This window comes from Labrus mixtus, chromosome 2 (genome assembly GCF_963584025.1).
Source record: "Labrus mixtus chromosome 2, fLabMix1.1, whole genome shotgun sequence".
NCBI classification, from domain to species: Eukaryota; Metazoa; Chordata; class Actinopteri; order Labriformes; family Labridae; genus Labrus; species Labrus mixtus.
The window spans coordinates 14,638,808-14,660,200 of NC_083613.1; the positions used below are offsets into that span (position 1 = coordinate 14,638,808).

The following is a 21,393-nucleotide window of genomic DNA, read 5'->3' on the forward strand; positions in this document are numbered from 1 at the left end:
ACCTCAGAGGCCGCCGGAGGGAGGGTAGAAGTTACAGATATTCAGTGTAGACATTTCCTCTTTCTGTCCACCACGCTTGTCGGGATGTTTTTATGGTTTTACTCCTTCACCTCAGACCCACGGCTGAGACGTTTCAAAGGAGCCAAATTAGTTCTGGCTCATTAATTGGATGCTATTGTAAGCAGCGCGACGTGCCAACCATGCGCACAGTGCTCTAAAAGAGCGCCGTCTTGTCTTGTTGGTGCCCGCCGCAGCAGCTACAAATATTATGAAGTCGACAAATTAGCCTCACATTAGACATTCCTCTGTTGGTGATTGCTACTGTCATCGAGCCAAGTTCACAAGTAGACCAGGATCTTTTGAAAGGTCCACATGTACAGGAACTATGGGGACTTGACGTCTCAGATTCGGGTTTCTATGAAACACACTGATCGCTTGTCTCTGAATCAGTCACAGACCGGTCAGTGTTATTCTTACCCTGGTCCTAGTGCAGCCCACTTTCCCTTTTACATGCATTAAATGTTGTTCTCCTGACGCACTTCATTGGAGCTGGTTTAAGACCTGAGACTTACAACCCACATCCCTGATTTATGTAGTGATTCACTGGTAGCATCTGTGTCCTGGATGATGACATTTTAATGGTTTTGTTGTTCTTTTAGTCTATCAACACACTGTGGGAAAAACGTAGAATAAAATGAGCAAAGGACAGGAGTCAGCAGTGCCGCACCACCGGTTTGTAGTTTCTGATATGGGTGGGAATTGAGTTCCACTTTTTCTGTGGCTCTGACAGAAAATGCTGGTTGTGCGAAAGCAGTTTTCATAAATGAATCCAAAAAAGCCACCTCGTGCTGATACCCTGGTGTCCAAAACAAACTGCAGGCAAACTCCTGCACACTGTCGTGACTGCTCTGCACCAGATGTTGCTAAGACAGTGTCTCCTCCTCTGCTCTCTGTCTGTTTCTAAGAGACATAAAAGTGACAGTTGTGTCTTTATAAGGCGTCAAAAGGACTTGAGAAGCACCACTATTTTCCGACCTGTGAATGTAAGTGGACCCCTGCTTCTCTCACTTTCTCTGTCTGCAGCTTGGGGTTTTCTGTGGAACATCATGTCTGCTGGAGTCCGGTCGTCATGGTAACCTAATAAAAAGCTGTTATTTTGGTTGGATGTTTTTACGGACGGCCGATTTGTGTAGTCTGAGGTCCTAAAATCCAGACCGAGCATCCAGGATTGTACTTTCTTAATTTAGGTTCTTTTGAACTTTTCAGAATGTCAGTATTGACACCGGGATGGTTTGTGCTGCGCTGCACCAGACCTGTCTCTGGTCCTGTCACATTATCGGACCATGCATATTTATCATCTCTCATACTGCTTTTCCACCAAAGTGTACCAGCGGCTAGTTCTGGGCTGTTGCTAGTGGTAGGTACTGCAGTCCAAATTCAAAACATTATAGAGAGCTGCCCGCCCCCCTCCTCTCTAGAGTCGATGCTCACGCATGTTGCCATGTGGTGGACACTGAAGCTTCAGTGTTTAGCCAGCTCTGCATCGGTCTGTAAACCTTTCTGTGTTCTAACCTCTCTCCATTTTTCAAAAGCATCTCCAATATTGATCCTAGTTTGAGCACGTTTCTGCTCGTGGAGCTTGTTAGAAACATGCAGAGGCTTTTTAGGTCGGGTACAATCACTTCTATCTGAACCAGTTCTCTTGCCCGCTTCCATCGCTGCAACACTGGGTAGCTAGGACATCAAATGGGAGCTCGTAGTCGAGCCACTGCTCCTTAGCATCGAAACGTAGCCAGTTGAGATGTTTCGGGCCTCTGATTAGGATGCTTTCTGGTAGCCTCCCTTTCGATCTCTTACGAGCACATCCAACTGGGAGGAGACCCAGGGGTAGACCTAGAGCTCGTTGGAGGGATTATATACTGTATACCTTCTGGACTGGGAACGCCTTGGGATCCCCCTGCAGGACCTTGAAAACGTTGCAGGGGCGGGGGACGTCTTGGGCGACTTGCTCAGCCTGCTGCAGTGAATTAATAACTTTAATTCAACTTTAATTATTATTATTATTTTTTTAAATGTGCACTTCCAAGCTGAAAAAAAAAATGCTTCAGTGCAAAACCCAAAGACACGAGCGAGTAAAAGTTTAATTAAACAAGCTTTCTGAGCTCTGTCGACGAGCTAATGGGGAGAAAAATTAGAAAAAGCAGCGACTCATGACTTTCATTCAAACATTGAACTGCATCTCGGTGCACGGTAAATTTATCATGTAATGCAGCCCGGCCTTTAAAGGGCTTTGAAATCACCAGCTAAGGAGAATTATATTCACAAAGGCTGCAAAGAAAGTGACTTTTCTCCCCTTTGAAGTGTCCATGAAGGAGAAACTAAGTTCAGGTGGAGTGTAACCATTTAATGGACATGTGTATTTATCCAGCATGACTGTTGGACGCCCTGTTTGTTTTGGAAGGCTTTAAGGAAGTCAGGCAGGAAAACAAGTTTACCCTGAGGTCTGCTTCCCAGACAGGTAGCCCTCTATAGCGTGATTCCATGTTTCTTTTTTTCCTCTCTCGTCTTTTTGAATGAAAGCTCACCGGAGTCCCAACTCCCCCCAACCTCCGAACAGCCAGTCCATAGAAAAGCGTGTTTAATGTGTGTGACCAGAGCAGCTACTCCCCTGCTCTTACGACTGGCTTTCACGTCCCTGTTTGAAGAGGGAAACCCTTGATGTATAGGTTTACCTGCTCGGTTGCGGTTGAAAAACCACAGCAAGAAGGGCCGAGGTAGAAAGCGGAGGAAAGAGCGCGACACACTCATGGTTTCCATTTCTGCCGACGGCTTCACGTGAGCTCATTAAGGCACAGCGCCCAGCGGACAAATATGAAACACTCCCTTTGATGGATTAAAGTTCAAAAAGTAGGATCTGATTCATGCATAATTTATGAGAGGGGTTCAGGTACGTTGGGGGAAACCCAACTAAGCTCTCAGTGAGCCTTTTGAAGATTTTGTTTACCTGCTCGACTAATATTTACCGTCGCTGTGATCAAAAGCTGGACATCAAGCGAGGAGAGAGAGGACACAAATAATGTTTGAATTGTGTCAGAGAAGGACGCCTGCACTCGGTTTATTAACAAAAACTAACAAAATAACCAAAACTAGATAGTCAGAGACATGACATAAGGGGACTCCTGAGGTAGGATGTGACTTAATAAAGGACGCAGACGAAGCAACAGAGTCTGCTATAAGATGGTATAATGAGAATATTTGCCTTAATATCAATTCAATGTGCAGTTCAACGGAATCACAATATCAACAAAAGAGCGGGGAACAACATACTGGAGAACAGAAAACCTAACACAGTCGTTTAATAACGTGCACAGAGATCGTAGTGGTCGCGTGCAGACACTCTCTGCACCATGCAGCAGTAAAAGGATATAAACGTCACCCCCCCCTCCTCCTATTGGCTCGAGGAGAATTCTCCGGCTGTGTCACTGTGCACATGACATGTCTGTTGCTTTTTTAGTAAATGGAAACACTTCATGTTATTAAATGAAATCAGGTCTGTTGTATCGATCTGTTGCAAAGGTTTTCTTTTTGGGAAAGTGAAAATTTACGTGGTCGTTTTGACTTTAAAAAGCTAAGTCAAGTGACCTCGTGTACTTTATTTTGAAAGGGATATTGTCATGGAACCTGGTGCTCTTTGTTTTAAAGAAACGGTTAATTTACCGCTTTGGGAACATTAAAATGAATTTCCATTGAAGAAAAGTGATAGATGCTGTCTGATAGTTCTTTAAAGAGAGGAAATCGGTATCTGCAGGTTAGAACTTGGAAAAAAACAGTAATTGAAAGCGCCCAGAGAAATAGCAGTCAGTGAATCTCTAGTTTGAGCATTTTCAGATTTTCACTGGATGTTTTTTAAGGTCTGATATCTCCGTACTTGTATAAACGTTAAACCTGCTGACAGACTCTGGTCTTGTCATGCTCCTCTCTTCTCGTTTCTTTTCATCCAATCACTGCGGTGTCCCTTCTGTTTCTCTTTGCTCTGTAGGTGTGGTTCAGCAGAAAGTGTTGGGTATCATCCCGTCGAGCACAGCAGGCGGTGCTCAGACCTACACCACATTCCAGCCCCGCACCACCACGCTCAACATCAGGCCCAACACGCCGGGATCCCAGCAGCAGGTAAGTCTGCTCCTCCCTGCTACAAAGTGTCGATGAAGGTGGTGTTGTTCTTAACTACATATTTACATCTTCTGCCTTCCTCTCTGTCCTTTCCTGTGTTTGTTTCGCCACCTTTTTGAACCATCTCTTCTGTCAACAATAATCAGTCTGAGCCTGTGTCCACTAACGGCTGTTTTTACGCCAGCAGCGCCCACACACAGTTTCAGAGCAGTGTTCACTGTTGCTAGGTTGCAAAAGTTGCACTCACATCAGTAGTGAATGTTAGGTCTTTTTAAAATGTCTTTATATGCTTGATATCTGCTTTTATTTTTCAATGAAATTTACCCAAGACCAGACGAGTAAGATTCATTTCTCCTCTAATCTAAAGCTAAATGATTTAGGAGCCTGGGTTCCTCTTCTGCTGCTGACTTTATATCAAAAGTCCCGCCCTGTCTTGATTATGATTGGTTGGGGAGGAAGCTGTGATATTAAGAAGCAAAGTGCAGTGACAAAAACCAGCTGATGTCGAGGGCGTTGTTGCACTAGGACACTGAATGCTAAAAAAGCTTAATATATATATATACATATATATATATCTGTATAGAAACAAAGGCATTTGAGGACACAGTCCCTTAAAGAAAAATATGCTAACTTTGAGAAACTTGTAAATGGGTAATATCTTCATTAATGTATATTTCTCCAGGTTTTGGCAGCTGGTACTCAGATCCGTCCAGGAATGACGGTAATCCGAACACCGATCCAGCAGACAGGACCGATGGGAAAGACGATACTACGAACTCCTCTCGTTGTCCAGCAAGGTAAGGAAGTGTTCATGTGCACAAAAAACCCCCCCTCTCAAAGAAGAACTGCACACTGGAATCAATCTGAGCACCATGCTGGATGAAGTTAGCTTTATCCTCACTGAGTAAGCATCAGCGTCTGCATGTGTTATAAGTCGGTGTCACTCTTCTCTGTTGCAGGTCAGGGTGGGCAGCAAGTGGTGACGCAGATCATTCGGGGACAGGCTGTCTCAACGGCGATATCGGGTGCCAGCCCTGTCGCCACGGTCACGGGCCAGGGGTCGGCAAGCCCCACCACAGGCGGACAGGCTGCAGGCCAAACACCACAAGGCACCCCGCGGGCGCAGGCACAAGGCCAGGTTAAGCTCAGCCTGGCACAGATCACCCAGCTCACACAGGTTAAAGAGGGAGACACCAAAAACTCTGAAATGTGCAGCGTCACCCTCTGTGTAAGACTGTACAATGTGACACTGACTAACAAGCCCTCTTCTCTCTTCTCTGCCTCATGCAGAAGCAGCAGGCGGCGTCAGGTGTGGAGCGGCAGGCTGGCGCGGGCGGTACCCAACAGGCTCTGACTGTGATGGTTCAGGGTCAGGGCCAGACCGCCGGTCAGCTGCAGGTCATACCTCAGGGTGTCACCGTCATCCCAGGACCCGGTCAGCAGCTCATGCAGGCATCACTGCCCAACGGACAGGTTCAACGCTTCCTCTTTACCCCGCTGGCCTCGGCCGCCACTCCCACATCAAGCACAGGTATAAGAAACGAGCAAGAACTCTCCTCCTAAAGCAGCGAGAGAAATGTGCCCCCTGCTCATCTTTCCCCTTCTTTCTCCAGCCACCCAGCCTAACTGTGCCTCCACCAAAGCCCCGGCCCAACCCGCCCAGCAGGCCGCAGCACCCATTCAGGCAGGGGCGACCCCCTTAGCCACCACCAGCACCCCTTCGTCGGCGACCCCGCAGGGCCAGTTACCCCCTCAGACACAGGCGCACATGCCCATCCAGTCTCCCACGTCGCTGCAGGTAAAAACGCAGGGAGGAACGGCGCAGCTGCAGATTCAGCAGTCTCCACAGATCATCAGCATGTCTGGACTGCAACAGCAGGTACATGTATGACTGTGGTACTCTGTGTGTGGGATGGTCACACTGAGTATGGGGAACTTTACTTTCCGAAATTCTTTAGAAGTTCTTGAGAAGTTGGATATGCATGCAGACTGTTAAACTGAAGTAATTCAGTGAACTACTTATTTAATCAAGCCATTCATAATGTGGTGCCTGTTAGGAAGCAGACAGTGTGATGTCATAAAAAAAGATTGTCGGTGAAATATTCTTGTGTCTTGTGTCTGCAGGTTTTGGCTCAGCTGCAGGCCCAGCAGGCTGCAGGTTCTCTGCCACAGCACATCAAACTGCAGCTTCCCATCCAGATACAACAGACGGGGACCACCTCAGCTCAGGGAGGACAGGTAGTGCAGCAAGTCCTGCTCCACCAGACTCTTATATTATCTTAATTTACCTCCAAAAAGGCCTCACTGGGGGGAGCTTGTTGATGTGGTTAAACTAGAGAACAGAAAATATGATTCAAAACTCTCTGTGGTGAATTCTACTGAGCTGTGCCTCCTGCTCGTATTTCGATGGAAGCGTAGCATGTTAAATCAATGGAGCTTTTCTTCTTTCTTACTCTGAATGGTTTCCTCTTGATCTGGTAGATATCCTGAACAGTTTAACTTAGGCTTACTATAAATTCTCATGACGGCAGCCACACGTCCCCTGCGTCTGTTTGGTGGGTTAGTGGTGCGTTCCATTTGATCTCGTAAGTCGAAAACTCTGAGTTGCTGGTCCGGTATGTCATCAGGAACTGATTTGTCATTCCCCCTGGAAGTAGGAATTCTGACTTGGAAACTCCGAGAACCTTCAGTAGCCCAAGTTAATATCCAACGTGGCTGCTACGTTCATCAACAGTAACGTTTAAGCTGTAACTATTGTGTTTATTTTTGCGTAATTAAATCAATCACACCGATCATGTAGTGTGGTACTCCTGGAGGTGTCCATGTTGCTTGTCTGACTTGTTGCAAACTCGTAACTGGAACACAGTTAACTCTGGTGTGAAAATAGCATTAATAACAGAATGATCCCCATCCCTATTCACCATACAGTTAGATTAAAGTGTTCAAAATGTGTGCCTTATCACTCTCTGCTGTCGACACAGATCGGGAACGTGGTGACCATCCAGACGGCTTCGGTCCAGGAGCAGCTCCAGAGGATCCAGCAGCTCCGAGAGCAGCAGCAGCAGAAGAAGAGACAGGCAGCGGAGGCCAAGAGAGAGCAGGCACTCAATGCAGCCAGTCAGAGCGACATCATTCAGAAACAGGTGTGTGGGTGTGTGTGTCTGTGTATGCTCGTAGCCGGGTCATTCATCTCAGTCCAAGGCTTGCTCTTTTCCCGCCATCACTACATAAACAGACACGATCCTCTGACCCTCCTCTGAGGTTTATTTTCACAGGCTTTTTCTCTGTTATCTGGGCTTAAAGCTGCTGCTTCAGTGGTCATTCATAGATTAGAAGGAAGCTTAAAGGCCACATATCATACTCATTAACCAGTTTAAATAAGTCTCTGAGCTCCCCAAAACATGTCTGTGAAGTTTCTTGTTCTAAATCCACCCTGATCCTGTTTTTGATCATGTCTATAAACCCCTCTATTTCAGCCCTGCTCAGAACAGGCTGTTTCTGTGTCTGTACCTTTAAATGTAAATGAGCTGTGTCTGACCACGCCCCCTCTCTGGAAGGGCGCGGGTCGGCTCAGGCTTTCTCGCTCCATGTCCTATTGTTTACGGTGAGAAGGCAGACTCAGAGGGCAGAACAAACACCTAGCTGTGGGAGTGTCACCCACCTGGGGGAGGGGTTACTGCCCTGTGTGATGTCATGAAGGGAAAATCTCCAAATGGCCTGTTTGAGCACACATTTTCTGAAAAGTGGAGCAGGCAAAAGACGAAGAGGATGGATTTTTCTCATCATTGGGGGGTTTGTAGACAGACTAGAGACACATTTCTTTCTTTTAAATTGGCAAGTTACTTACCATCAGAAACACTTGTATTTTGCTTCCTTTGCTAATCACATCTCTGACACTGATCACATCTAAGAACAATAAACTTCTATCGATACTTGTGTTTAATTTTTCTTACGTTTCTTCAGTGTAGTCACTCTAAGACTGTGAATGTCTTTTCGTGTGTCGTTAAACACGCAGTCTGTTCTGACCTCTCCCTGCGCTCCGTGTTTCAGGTGGTGATGAAACAAAATGCTGCGATCGAGCACCTGAAACAGAAGAAGACGATGACGCCTGCAGAGAGGGAAGAGAATCAGAGGTTTGTGTCCATATTTTTGCATTTAACCAGTTTTTATTTTTTACTAAAACCCCAAAATCACCCAATATCTGCCTGAAGTTGCCATGGTGATAGCCCTGAGGCCCTCCTTGTGTTGATGTGGTTGATCTGTAACCTCGACGTTTCGGCAGCCTGATCACTCTGCTATCCTCTTCGTTTGACTTTAGTCCAAGAACATATCGGGAGGTACAACACTTGAACGCTGCATGGGAAAGTTTAGGGGTTTGTGTGTTTAACCACCGACAGCTGCATGATCTCACTGCGTCCCGACAAACGAGAGCACAAAGACAAACCCGTAATAAATGAGAGGAGTGTGAAATACATGACCACTCCCCCTCTCACAGGACAGTGGATTAGAGCAATCAAAGTTCATTTTAAGACGTCCATTAGCTCAAAGTTATTGACTCATTACTCCAGTCCACAGGGATTTTCAGATACAGAACGTTTGCTTTAACCTAAAAAAGCAAACCATCTATGTTCCTATGTTCTAGCCGTCTGACTTTTTACACCATATGTCACATTTACACACTGATGGTAGAGGCTGCTGTGCAAAGTGTTCATGAGTAGTAACTAATCACATTCATACACCGCCGACAAAGCAGCGGGAGCAACGTGGAGGTTTATTGACATTGTTGACAGCGTTCGATGAGCAGAGAAGAGTATGAAGCAGCTTCATTACATGTACAAACTCAAAAATCCCACCAGTTTCTGATCAATCTCGTCACCCCTTTCACGCTCTCAACAGGAATTTTCCTGAAGGTTTCCCGATGTGTTCTCACAGCGGCTCAGCTCCAGTTCTTGCAGACCTTTAGTAGGAAGCTGGCAGGAAAATCCTGGTTAAAAAAAATAAATTAGTCTGTACTCATTGGAACGTGCAGATCACCCTGGTAATTTCTGTAAATGTTTAGCAATGCAGAGTGCATGTGTGCAAGGGGCTTGGTACTACTGTTGGTGCCACTGGTCCTGTTTCATCAAGAGGTAAAAGGTAATCAGTGGTTGTTTCCTGAATGAGCTTGTTCTGTTAACATGAAGACTCGATGGTGTTCGAACTTTAGAATCAGATTTATTGGCCAGGTATGCTTACACACACAAGGAATTTAACTTCGGTGAACTGTGCTCTCATATGTACAGGTACAACATTAAACATCAACAATAAACATAATAAGAAAAGACTAATATATACATGACTAAATATGAAACAGTGCAGTGGTGAATAGTGCAAAAGATGCTAAAGTAACATGATAAGTAAAATGAAGTTATGTGACAGATGGGTCAATTAAGATGTCAATTACAGTATTTACATAAATAAGTGTGCGTAGATTGATCATTTAAATTAAATAATATATATACATATATGTATATTCACAGTGACGGTTGTAACTTAAAATAAGGTGAAAATGTCGTCTGTCAGAAGAGTTAAACTTCCACTACTATAAAAACATGTAACATTTATGAAAAGTAGTAGTGCCATGTTCACTAAGACTGCTCCTGGCCTCGTGTTTCAGACGACATAGATGGATCATACTCTGACCCACAGATGACCTTGACAACCATGTGTTTATGTCCACAGACGCTATGTCAACACTGTGCCCATTCACACAAACCTGAAATACCCGACCCAGACTGCCGCGTCATCTCTGCAGCTCCGTCTGTTGTCTGTCTCGCTGCTTATTTTTCATCCTTTTTCCATGTCTTCATGTCGTCTTTTTCCTCGCAGCTTTTCCTTCAAAACACGGCTCTGTAACCTCGTCGCCTCCCCATGTCCCGTTACATTAGCCTCTCCTAGTCTTGTCGCTCTGTTTGATCTGTGCACTCGAGAGTAGGAGCCCGTTGGCCTGTCTTCGACCTCAGCAGCCACGGATGTGTCACTGTGTGCTGTTCCCACAGACGTACACCTGTCGAGCGCTCTGCTGCTGAACGTGAACCCACAGCTTTCTATCTGAGTCGCGAATGTTAACAAACACAAGTGAACTCACTGAGTTTACAGAGCTATAAATTATTCTGATTGTTACTCACTGACGGTCAGTTTTGACTAAAAGTTGGAGGAGAGTTTTTTTCTGGTACATTTATGTTTTCTTTATTTTGCACGTCTGACCTTTCGTCATCCCTCTCCTGTGTTTAATAGAGCAGTTTGACTTCCCAGTCGTCGTCTATCTGTCCATCTCTCACCGGTCACTCCACTCCCCGGCTACTGAAGCTCAGAGTCTCACACAAATAAACACAGAACAAGTAAATACCCCTCAACATCTGGGAGACACGTGGTGAAAGAACAGGACTTTTTTTTTCACACAGGGAAGGCGACTCCCCTGGATCAGGATCCGGTTTATCTTCTGGCAAGACTTCATGCCTTCATATCAATGCTTTGTGTATTTCAACAGAATCACAATATCAACAACATAGCGGCGTAGAACTTACTCAGGAACAGAAAACATAATGCAGCACTTAAACTACATGCACAGAGATGTTCCGGCTGCATGCAGTAAGTCAATGGCTGGAACCGATCAAAGGAAATGAACGTTTCCACCCCTCTTTTGATGGATGTTTAGTCAAGCCGTTTTCAGACTTTTACCCATCATCATCAGCCAGATTGCCTCTGAAATCTTCCTGAGATTCTTGTTCACACATGCACCTCACAGGGGAGAGTATCTCTGTGAGACAGGGGAGGAGTCTGAAGAAGCAGAACATGACGTAAATAAAAAAAGAACAACACAGTTTCTGTGAGTGCAGATTTAACGGTATGAGTAGAATAGATCATACTGGCACAAAAGAGTAAAAAAAGCAGTTTTATAACATGCAAGGAGATCACACAGGTCAGACGCATACCGTCTATGTTTGTGCACCAATCAGCATATAAATGACATCCCCTCCTGATTTTACCTACGTATTACCTGCTGCTGAGATCACACATCAGCTCGCCCCAATTTCACATGAAAAATTATTCTTTTTTTGGGGGGCTTGAAAACGTGAGTGAAACATTCTCCTGTTTTGCATTCACACATGCAGCTCAACCTCAAAATGTGGGGCACTGGTGGCGCAGTGGTTAGTGCGTGCGCCCCATGTATGGAGGCCTCAGTCCTCAAAGCGGACGGCCCAGGTTCAAATCCAGCCTGTGTAAAATAAAATAAATAAAAAATGTTTTCTAGAGTTTTGAGCGAGTGTGAAAGCCCCATCGGTCAAACCATACAAAAGTTTTCCCTCTTTGTTTTTAAAACATCAACGATCTAACCTCTGACCTTTTGTGCAGAAGTTAATGGGAATAGAAAACAGTTGACTTGATTCCAGTCTTCAGCGGAGAAAAGAGAGACAAGGAGCGTGTTGGTGACGAGTGAAGTCCAACACAAGCTTACACAACAGATCCACCACACTGCCTCAAGAGAAACGCTTTCATAGTACACTGAAGCACTCGGCCATTTCTTACATGTGGAAACTGAGAGGTTCTTGAAGCGGCGGTGCAGGTTGAGTTTTCTGAAATGTTGAAGCATTGTTGGGTTTAATACTCCGCTCCTGCCCACTGCTGTGTCAGAAGGTTTACTTTCTTCCTCTGTGACTCTCTGAATTGAAGATAATCCTTTCCCTTTCCTCACTCTTTTATGCATCTCTCTCTCAGCACAACTGCTGTGTTGATTTAGTGCCTTAAAAAATACAAATGTGCCAAATCCCTGTTGCACGAGGGTCCTCATTAGACTCACTGGGACTATTTCTTAAGCCGGGTTTTTGGACTTTTTAATTTCTTGGTTTTCAGTATACAGTGCTTTTCTTTTCTATACAAGACGCCGCTATGATCCTCTAAGTTTGAAAAGGTCAGGAGGAAAGAAGTCTGAAACGACCCCTTTGTCATCTTTCTGTCACTTTTGTGTCCGTTCAGGATGATCGTCTGTAACCAGGTGATGAAGTTCATCCTGGACCGGATCGACAAGGATGAGAGGCAGGAGACCAAGAGGAGGAAGAAGGAGGAGGTGGTGGAGGCCAAGAGGAGATTGGCTAATGCCAGCAAGCTCTCCTCGCTCCTGTACCGACACAAAGAAAGCCTCAAGATGGAGATCCTGAAGAAGCGCGCGCTACTCGACAAGGAGCTTCAGCTGGAGGCCCAGGTATGACGGGGGCAACAAGATGTTAGAAAAATGAAGAGGGAATTTGTATCCACTCAAATTTTTTAATGACATCATCTTATTCTTAAAAGATCGGAGCTCATGGCCTCATGAATGTGTCTTTTCAAGTCGTTATCAAACAGAATTGACCTCCAAATTAAGCTTTTAAGCGTGCTAAACTCATCTGCTCGGACATTTCTCTCCACAGGAGGAGCTAAAGAGGGACCTGCTGCGGATGAGGAGGGAGAAGGAGAGAGCTCAGGCTGCAGCCCAGCAGGCCGCCCAGGCTGCTGCAGCTGCCGCCGCCGCGTCTGCCCGCAACCAGCAGCAACACTCGCACACGCACGCCATCTCCTCCCAACACCACCACGCCACGACCGCCGCCTCCACACACAAGAGGAAACGAGAGGAGGAGAGAGAGACGGCGACGTCGGCCAAGTCCAAGAAGAAGAAGATGATCCTGACGACGAGCACCAAGGAGAGCAAGAAAGACATCAAGCTCTACTGCGTCTGCAAGACGCCCTACGACGAGACCAAGTATGACCATAACCCAACGAATACACTCAAATATACAGTATGGGGAAATGTGTCCTGTTTCAATGTCTAGTTTGAAGTTTTTATTTACATTTTTCATGGATTTCTTGTTCACGGTTCTATTAATGGTAGCATTATAAGTGAAAAAGTTTTAGATTAGATTTTAAAATGTGTGCGACAACCCTGTGTGGAACAAAAGGACTTGATTTCATCGAAAGTTTGTTTGTGGTTTAAGTTGGTTGGTCAAGTATGACATCATGACTCAAAGTGGACAGCCCTCCTTCCTTTTTTCCAACTTAAGTTCACAACTAAAGTCGCTTTGTGTCAGTTTGGCACCCCCTGTGGCAAAACGGTTACTCTTATCACGTTGCTGATTTTGTCCTGTAAATGTTTCAGTAGTTGTTGTTTAAAAAAAAATCTTAATCCTGCTTTCTTTTAAAACTCCAACAAACTCATTGTGAATCTTTGCTGTGGAGCGTTTAAAAAAAAGTCTGATTCTGCTGCGTGCTGTTAATCACTTTGTGACAGCCCCCCTGCCGCTGGGGTTTATAGATTTTAGGAAGACATAAGTGACGTTGTCTTTGTCTCCTCTGTGTCTGTAAAGGTTCTACATCGGCTGCGATCTGTGTACCAACTGGTATCACGGAGAGTGTGTGGGCATCACGGAGAAGGAGGCCAAGAAGATGGACGACTACATCTGTGTGGAGTGTAAACGAGGCCAGGAGAGGAGCACCGAGGAGCTGTACTGTATCTGTCGGACGCCGTACGACGAGTCCCAGTAAGGAGCGATGTCTACGTCTTTCTGCTTTTCTTCATGTACGATATGAAGCTGCATTATTACATGCAGGACGATCTCACAGGTCGCCCACCCGCTTGCTTTGGTTAAATCTTCCTGAACATTTTCTGCTGCGTTCAGCTCAAGCTAATTTCTCACAGACATTTTACTATGGGGCTGGCAGGAGGAAGAGCTTGTAAAATTTGGGTGAAAGTTCTGTCGTTTGGGTTCAAACATGCAGCTCACCATGAAAAAGTTCAGGGGGAGAAAAAAAATCAGGAAGTTTGTTTATATTTTTACACCACGACTCTATTGACTAAAGGCCTTGACGGTGAGGGATTATCGACCTAATGTTTGCGGTGTGTCCAGCTCTGTCGGCCTTTTTACGCCCGATTCGACATGTTGAACTGTCGTCGTTTGGCGCCGGCGCGTTTAGTGAGAGGAATCACTCTGATTGGCTGTTCAGCTAAGCGAATCAGTGCACGAGACGAGAAACAGAAGTGACCAAAGCAAATAAACAACTTCAACTGTTTATCAGCCATTATTCTCGTTTAGAAGTACCTACCGTATATTAGAGTGGTGAGCGGCAGCAGTGGGAAATTGTCCTCGTCTTCTTCCGGTTTCCCCTTTTTGGAATGACGATTACAGACTACCACCACCTGCTGGCATGGAGAGTAATGGCCTCTCACACATGCGCAGAGCGTACGTGGTGGTTGGCCGGTGGCTGAAGTCTTTGCTGAGTGTTTAAGTGTTATGTAATAACGAGATGAAACACGACATCGCAAGTAAAGTTGAGTCCTCACTTCCTCCACAGGTTCTACATCGGCTGCGATCGCTGTCAGAACTGGTACCACGGCCGCTGTGTGGGCATCCTGCAGAGCGAGGCCAACCACATAGACGAATACGTGTGTCCACAGTGTCAGTCAACAGAGGACGCCATGACGGTGTTCACGCCGCTCACAGACAAGGACTACGAGGGCCTGCGGAGAACTCTACGCTCCTTACAGGTAAACTGGAGAGTTATTGTAGCGGCACAAACACTAAGGTCACGTAAATCTAGTTTTTCAGAGGTTAATGTTGTACTTAATTTACTGCAGAATGACATGAACGCTCTCAGCTGTAGCATAAGCAGCAGCGGTGTAGTGGTGGTTTTATTGCATGCTATAGCCCAGCTCCTCAGCGACCCCGCTGCAAACAAAAGTCCTCTGTGTCCGTCTTATCTGATGGGTTCGGCTCCCCAGAGCGCTACTTGGACAGCTGCCTGGCCTCAGTTCTTTTTTTTTTTTGTGTGTGCTTCCCTCTCTTTTCTCTCTCTCCTGCTCTCTCCTGCTCTCTCCTCTGGTTTTGTGAACGTGTGAGGGAGGCAGAGAGACATAGAAGTGGAGCAGAAAGCAGGAGAGAACATCTGTGTTGACCCACCTGCTTCCAGTGTCATTTTCACGCTGCTGTTTGTTTTTACTTCACTGGTTCCAGCGTTCTCATGTGTCTTGTCTTTCTCTTCGTCCTTCCCCCTCCCTTGTCTGCAGGCGCATAAAATGGCGTGGCCGTTCCTAGAGCCAGTGGACACAAACGACGCCCCGGACTACTACAGGGTTATCAAGGAACCAATGGGTGAGTGGGGGAAATGTGTAAAAGCACTCACAAACACAACAATGACTACAGGGTTATTGATCAGCAGGAATTCTGTCTCAGTGTTTTTCATGCCACTCAGTGCTTTTAACTGATCACATATTCAGAGTACTCAAGGAGAATTCATGCAGAATGGATTGCAGCTGCTCGTAGCTCTATGAATTCTTCTTTTATTACTGCTCCATCACAACATGCACATGCACAAACATGCCCATAAAGGTGTTCTTCTGTGAGCATGTTCGTGTGTGATTGTGAAGGTGAGCCGTCATCGTCTGCACTCCCTGCTGCACAGTGGAGCGCTGTGCTTATCTTCCTGACGGAGCTCAGCTCTGCCATAATGCGATGAAGGAAAGCCGTGGTTCAGTTTATGTTTCCTGAGAGCAGAGCGCTTCAACATTGGAACATATTGTTTGTGGATTGGCAGACGTTTTGTTTTTTCATTTAGTGGGTTCGTTATGGAGGGAAAATTAAGATCGGCCGAGACTCAGCACTGAACTAAATCCCAGAGACTCAGATTGGATCCCTACTGGGACGATGCATTAGCCCGAGTGTCGCTGGTTTGTTTCATAATGGCTTTAGGCGATTATGAAGCTGCAGCTCGTCAGTGGAAGTAAGACTCAAGTCTCTCCATCTTCAACATTCAAACAGCCACCAGGAGGCCAGCAGGGAGGAAGCCCTCGAACTCAGATCAAACCGGCCATGTAAACGGGGACTTGCGTCAACAGGGCCTTTTTGAACTTCCACACAAACAAACCGTTAATGAGCTGCTCGGGGGCCTGACGGGCTCACTGTGGAAAGCGACCGGCTCCACACACAGCTCCTGTTGGCCCCGTCCTGGAAACTCTAGTCCCCCCCCCCTCCCCCACCGCAAGAAAAAGACCCTGTTGGTTTTCAAAAAGAAAACAAAAAAAAAAAAGAGCATTTGGCTGAAGGAGCTGTAGCCGTTGGTAGATTTGAGAGGGCTTTGAGATGAAATCTGACGATGGGGAAGAAGGAGGTCTTTGATATAGACCATGAGGTTTGTAAGGCCCGGAGCAGCTGTTATGAGTCGGATATGTTTGTTTTAGACGACGCAGCCCTGGGGACGTTGTGCAGGGCACACCACCAGCAGCAGCAGATTATATAAAGCCTGCGCTGTGTTCAGTTTCAGTTTTGAACTACAACCATAGATTGCATATAATAAGGACGCAGTCTCAGTGACGTCACCAATTGGATTCTGAAGATATGTTTTGAAGCCTAACGATGGCGGTCACCATTTTGGAAATGCTGTCTCCACTTAGCTTTCGCTCAATCCAGAAACAGGCAAAGAGGTGGATTTTAGGCGGCTCTTAAACCTTCTGACAAACAGCTACAGTGTACCCACCTGTCTGTCAAATTGACCACACCCCTAAATATGCAAATATATGCATAACTCCAAAACACATTATGAGAGTTAATTAAAAAAACTCACCCCCTTTTATTCATCTGACTACTCAAAGCAGCTGTCCACCGCAGGTCACACCTACACATTCACACGCTGATGGTAGAGGCTGCTGTGTAAAGAGTCCATCAGAAGAAACTAATCCATTCATACACATTCACATGCTGCCGATGAAGCAATGGGAGCAACTCAGGGTTAGGTGCCTTACCTGAGGACACATCGGACATGTGGCTGCAGGAGCTGGGGATCGAACCCTCGACCTTCCAGTTGAGAGACGACCGACTCTACCAACTGAGCGACAGCTGCCCCGCTTATAAAAATAGATTTTCACTATTTGAATATTCATTTTGTTCATAAAGGAAAAATAAGAAAAAGGAGATTTAGCATTTTTACTGTCAGAGAATTGAAATGAAAGAATCATATTTATCACGTGACGTCGGTCTCATGGTGACGATCGTGTCCTGAACCTGTGATCGTGCTACGCACCAGGAGTGTATCTTTACATCCCCTCTGAGAGCTCACTTTAACGTGAGGCTGAGAATCATCTGAACTTATCTGACCGTCAGCTGAGGACGCTCCCCTCAGGAATGAATCTCACTGACTGATCTGGAAGCCGAGTGAATGGAGGTTGAAGCTGGAGGGGTTTCTCGGATTTTTGTTGTCTCATAAAAAGTTCTCAAGGAAACATGTCAAACACATTCCACATCATCTGCCGTCACATTGAGGCAGATTTTTGGGAACTTATGCGTCCACATATCTGATGACATATGTTCCCACAGTCGTTAACCAAGTATGTGTTCTTAAATCCTCTTCTCTCAGACCTTTCGACGATGGAGGAGAGGTTACAGAAGCGCGAGTACGTCAAGCTCACCGAGTTTGTAGCGGACATGACCAAAATCTTCGACAACTGCCGCTACTACAACCCCAGTGACTCGCCCTTCTACCAGTGTGCCGAGGTTCTGGAGACTTTCTTCGTCCAGAAACTCAAAGGCTTCAAAGCCAGCAGGTATGATAACAATGATGATGATGTAGAGATGAGGAGGATGAGAGGAAACACAAGCAGGTGACTTTTATAAAGAAAGCTAACTGAGACGCTCAGCCTGCAGGAGGAAGTGTCCTAGAGTCATTTGTGGCTCCAGCTGCGTAGCCGACTCTGACCTCTGTGGAGGTCGTGTGGATGCAGTTTCTCCAATGAGACCAATAAAATGTAACTTCTCATGGAATATCTTTTTCCATGGAGCCTGTGGAGTTCATCGACTCCTTCATCTCTTTGATCCACTGAGTCTCCATCTTGTGTTTTTTCTCCAAACGTTCACCTCATTGGGTCGAGACTGAAAGCTCACACGGGCGGCAGGTTACTTCTCTCTCTCTCTCTACGTAGGGTTGACAGGATATCAGGATTAAAACTTGAACACGATACAAGTAGAAATCAAACCATATCAGAGTCTGTTTGGTTACCACAGCAACAAATATAGCAGTCCTATGCAGGCCCGCCCACAGAAATTGCTGGTCCTCTGAAAGACCAAGTCATTGGTCCCTCATTGGATCAGGACCTCCTAGATAACTTTCATCTCCCCTGCCCGGCTCTGATCACCTTTTGGAGCTAACTGAAAAAAGTTTGCTGACACGTTACTGTTGGGGTGAAACGCCATCTTTCTTTCTGGCATCCTGACTTTTGTGCCGGTCCTGGCATGGCTACACCCAGCTCGCCATTAGCCTAGTGGCCTAACAGTTAATTTCAATGGGCTCGTCCATAACTTAAACATTCCAAAACAAAAGGTTAATACAAATTTAAAAAGAGGGAATTTACATTTTGAAAAAGGCAACACTTAATAAAATGTGTTTTTTTGGTGTGTTTATAAGTAAAGAGTATTTAGGTTTAAAAAAAAAAAAGAATGGTTATGATTGCTTAAATTAGGATGGACCATGTTTTGCCCAACCGTAATGGGTCCCCATGCGCCTGGACCACAGAAACCCTCCCTATGGGCGGCATTGGTCCTATGCACCCAAATCACCAGAGCTTTCCAAGCAAAGTTTTCCTTTCGTACTGTTAAAATGCACAGATTCCTGTCTCTCTCTCTTCACAGATTAAGGTTAAAAATACAAGTTAAGGGGGGGCCCGTAGCATATGGTTAGTGCATGCGCCCCATGTACGGAGGCTGTAGTCATCCAAGCAGGGGGTCCCGGGTCTGAATCTGACCTGTGGCTCCTTTCCCACATGTTGTTCCCCACTCTCCCTCTCCCCCTAAATTCTGACTCTATCCACTGTCCCTTCTCTAAATAAAGGCCCCATATTTTTATTTTTATTTTTATTTTTAAAGCTTTTAGATTCCAACAGAAATTAAAATAAAGGAGGCTGTATCATTTAACATCATGTGGACCTTACTCTGTAGAACGAGTCGTCTTTAAAAAAAAAAAAACACAGACTTGATAAATCTCCACTTATCCAGTTTTAGGTGACAACATTGTTCCCGGAGTGTTTTTCTGCAGACTGTGTGAGCTTTCAGTCTTAACCTCGATCCTCTACAGTTTCATGTTTGCTGTCGTCTTCATTCAGCCTCCAGCGAGCGGCGGCTCCGCCCCCTAACAACACGAGTTTAAAAGGCTCAGGTCCTGCTGTGATGTGATCGGTGTTCTGACTTCAGCTTTCACCAACTAAAGAAACCAAAAATGATCTTACTGAAAATCTGAATCTTTACAAGATGTAACATACAAACACGACTACATGAGGGCCATGTTGAAAAAACAATCTGAGATTTCAAGACTAAAGTTCATTAATGAGAATAAAGTCTGAATATTAATAGAATAAAGTCGCGTTAGGAGATTAGAAATCTCAGATATTCTATCTTTAATGTGGCTTGAATACTGCATCAAAGTAATATAAATATCAATGTGTGAAACGTTTGAGCCCGTTCTTCTGGGTGTTGTTGGTGCAAACGCTGCAGTCTGGACTGAACTGATCCTTGGTCACTGACTGACTGAGGATCGGGGTGTAAACCTTAACGACTCCTCTATCTGCTGCGCTGGTTTGTGTTAACTCTCACCTCACTGCATCGCTCCGGCTGACTGATGGGATTGCTTTGTGTGGATGCAAACTACAAGATTTAAGCCACAGTTTGGTCAACATTTCATTCTTTAATTTAGTTTTTACTGTAGAACAAGCTGACATTTCATTTACATGACTTTTTTTAATCACAGCAGCACAAACATCAACAGTACGACAGCTTTCAGTAGCAGCTCACGCTTCCTTATTCAGCGGTCTTTGACCTAACATCCAGTGTTTCCATGGCAACGATAAACATATTGCGTCTACAACGACACGTCCCGTTACAACTATAAAAGTACGGCTTTCTCTGGCTTTGATTACTATTGGAAATATTTAAGATAATCTAAGTACTCAACAAAAAAATGTAACGTGTGTTTAGTCCATCTTTTATTAATCTAGATATTTTAATGTAAGCATTCTGTGAAATTCTACATATTGTACGTTTAACCGTTTGACCGCCCTACTGAGGACGCAGAGCTGCACGTGACAGGCTGCCGCTCCATCGGCGCCATGCCAATAGTTTGGACCAATGAATGATGATTGCACTGAGTCTTGTGGTTTGCATCCAGCTTAATGTGGCTGAACTGTGATGTGCTTCACCCGCCTGTATTTACACCATCCATTCTCTCTCTCTCCCTCTCTCTCTCTTTTTCAGATTGTGATGTCAGACTCCTGGGTGCCGAGGTCACTTTTAAACAAACAAAAAACAATAATTAGCTTTTCCCCCCGATGGTGCTGTTTTTACTTGTTTAAAACAGCAATGAAAAAATGAGTAAGAAATGAATATATTGATCCACACTGTAGGTGTGATCCATTTTTATTTTCAAAAGAACTCATGAACAAAAACAAAAAAGTTTCTACTGGCTAATTATGGCAGCCATGTTGGTTACTCAAAGCATTCAAGGGAAATGTATTTTCTTACACTTGCTGCAACAGATGACTGATATTTTGTTGATGTTTGAGTTGGATAAAAAAACAAGAATATGAAGTTTAGTGGATCTCTTTTTTTGAGATGAAAAAAAAATAACTGTTTGATTGTGACTTCAGTACGACACACGTCAACACACAGCAGATAACTTCTCTTTGATTGTCGTCGATCATCTCGGTCGTTAACATGCTGCAGAAAAAACAAACATTTTTACCTCATTTCTTAGCCGAGAGTTTTAAAAAAAAAAGCATGCAACGTGTTTTGGTTCCTTTTTATTGGCTGTACCCGTGTATATTGTTCTCTCATGTGAATATTATAACTTCTTGTGAAGGACTATTTTTACGGTCTGAAGTAAATAATGGTAGGTCTGTAAAGATAGATTGGAGCAAACTGTAGTGAAGCTTTCCTGCGGGCTCTCCACTTTAAATAAGTCCTTGTAAATACACCGTGGGGCCGACGACGTCACTCAACACAATTGGTTAAAATTTCACCAACATGGCTGCTCGGCCTCCGTCAAAGTGTCTGACCCACTGGCATCCTATCATGTTTTTGTTTGTTTCTTTTTCTTTCTTTCTTTCTTTTTTTTTTTTTGTATTTTCCCCTAGTGCATATTTTTGTCATATTGTAAAGCTTTTAATAAAAAAAAGGAAAT

The 21,393-nt window shown here is 45.0% G+C and overlaps 1 protein-coding gene across 5 annotated transcripts in view; it reads left to right on the top strand.

Annotated features, from left to right (window-relative positions):
* The window catches only part of LOC132994068 (nucleosome-remodeling factor subunit BPTF-like), a 49,110-nt gene that overhangs the window by 27,006 nt on the left and 711 nt on the right, over window positions 1–21,393 (top strand). For 4 of the 5 annotated variants that reach the window (XM_061064179.1, XM_061064188.1, XM_061064206.1 and 1 more), the window contains 14 exons: window positions 4,040–4,170; window positions 4,853–4,967; window positions 5,130–5,347; window positions 5,461–5,701; window positions 5,784–6,049; window positions 6,295–6,408; window positions 7,152–7,313; window positions 8,221–8,303; window positions 12,187–12,412; window positions 12,618–12,946; window positions 13,548–13,721; window positions 14,533–14,725; window positions 15,245–15,329; window positions 17,587–17,773. In XM_061064179.1, coding sequence (XP_060920162.1) covers window positions 4,040–4,170; window positions 4,853–4,967; window positions 5,130–5,347; window positions 5,461–5,701; window positions 5,784–6,049; window positions 6,295–6,408; window positions 7,152–7,313; window positions 8,221–8,303; window positions 12,187–12,412; window positions 12,618–12,946; window positions 13,548–13,721; window positions 14,533–14,725; window positions 15,245–15,329; window positions 17,587–17,773 — 2,524 coding nt within the window. Of the gene's footprint in view, window positions 1–4,039; window positions 4,171–4,852; window positions 4,968–5,129; window positions 5,348–5,460; window positions 5,702–5,783; window positions 6,050–6,294; window positions 6,409–7,151; window positions 7,314–8,220; window positions 8,304–12,186; window positions 12,413–12,617; window positions 12,947–13,547; window positions 13,722–14,532; window positions 14,726–15,244; window positions 15,330–17,586; window positions 17,774–20,468; window positions 20,876–21,393 lie in introns of those variants that run through there. The other variant, XM_061064197.1, reaches the window with a different exon arrangement.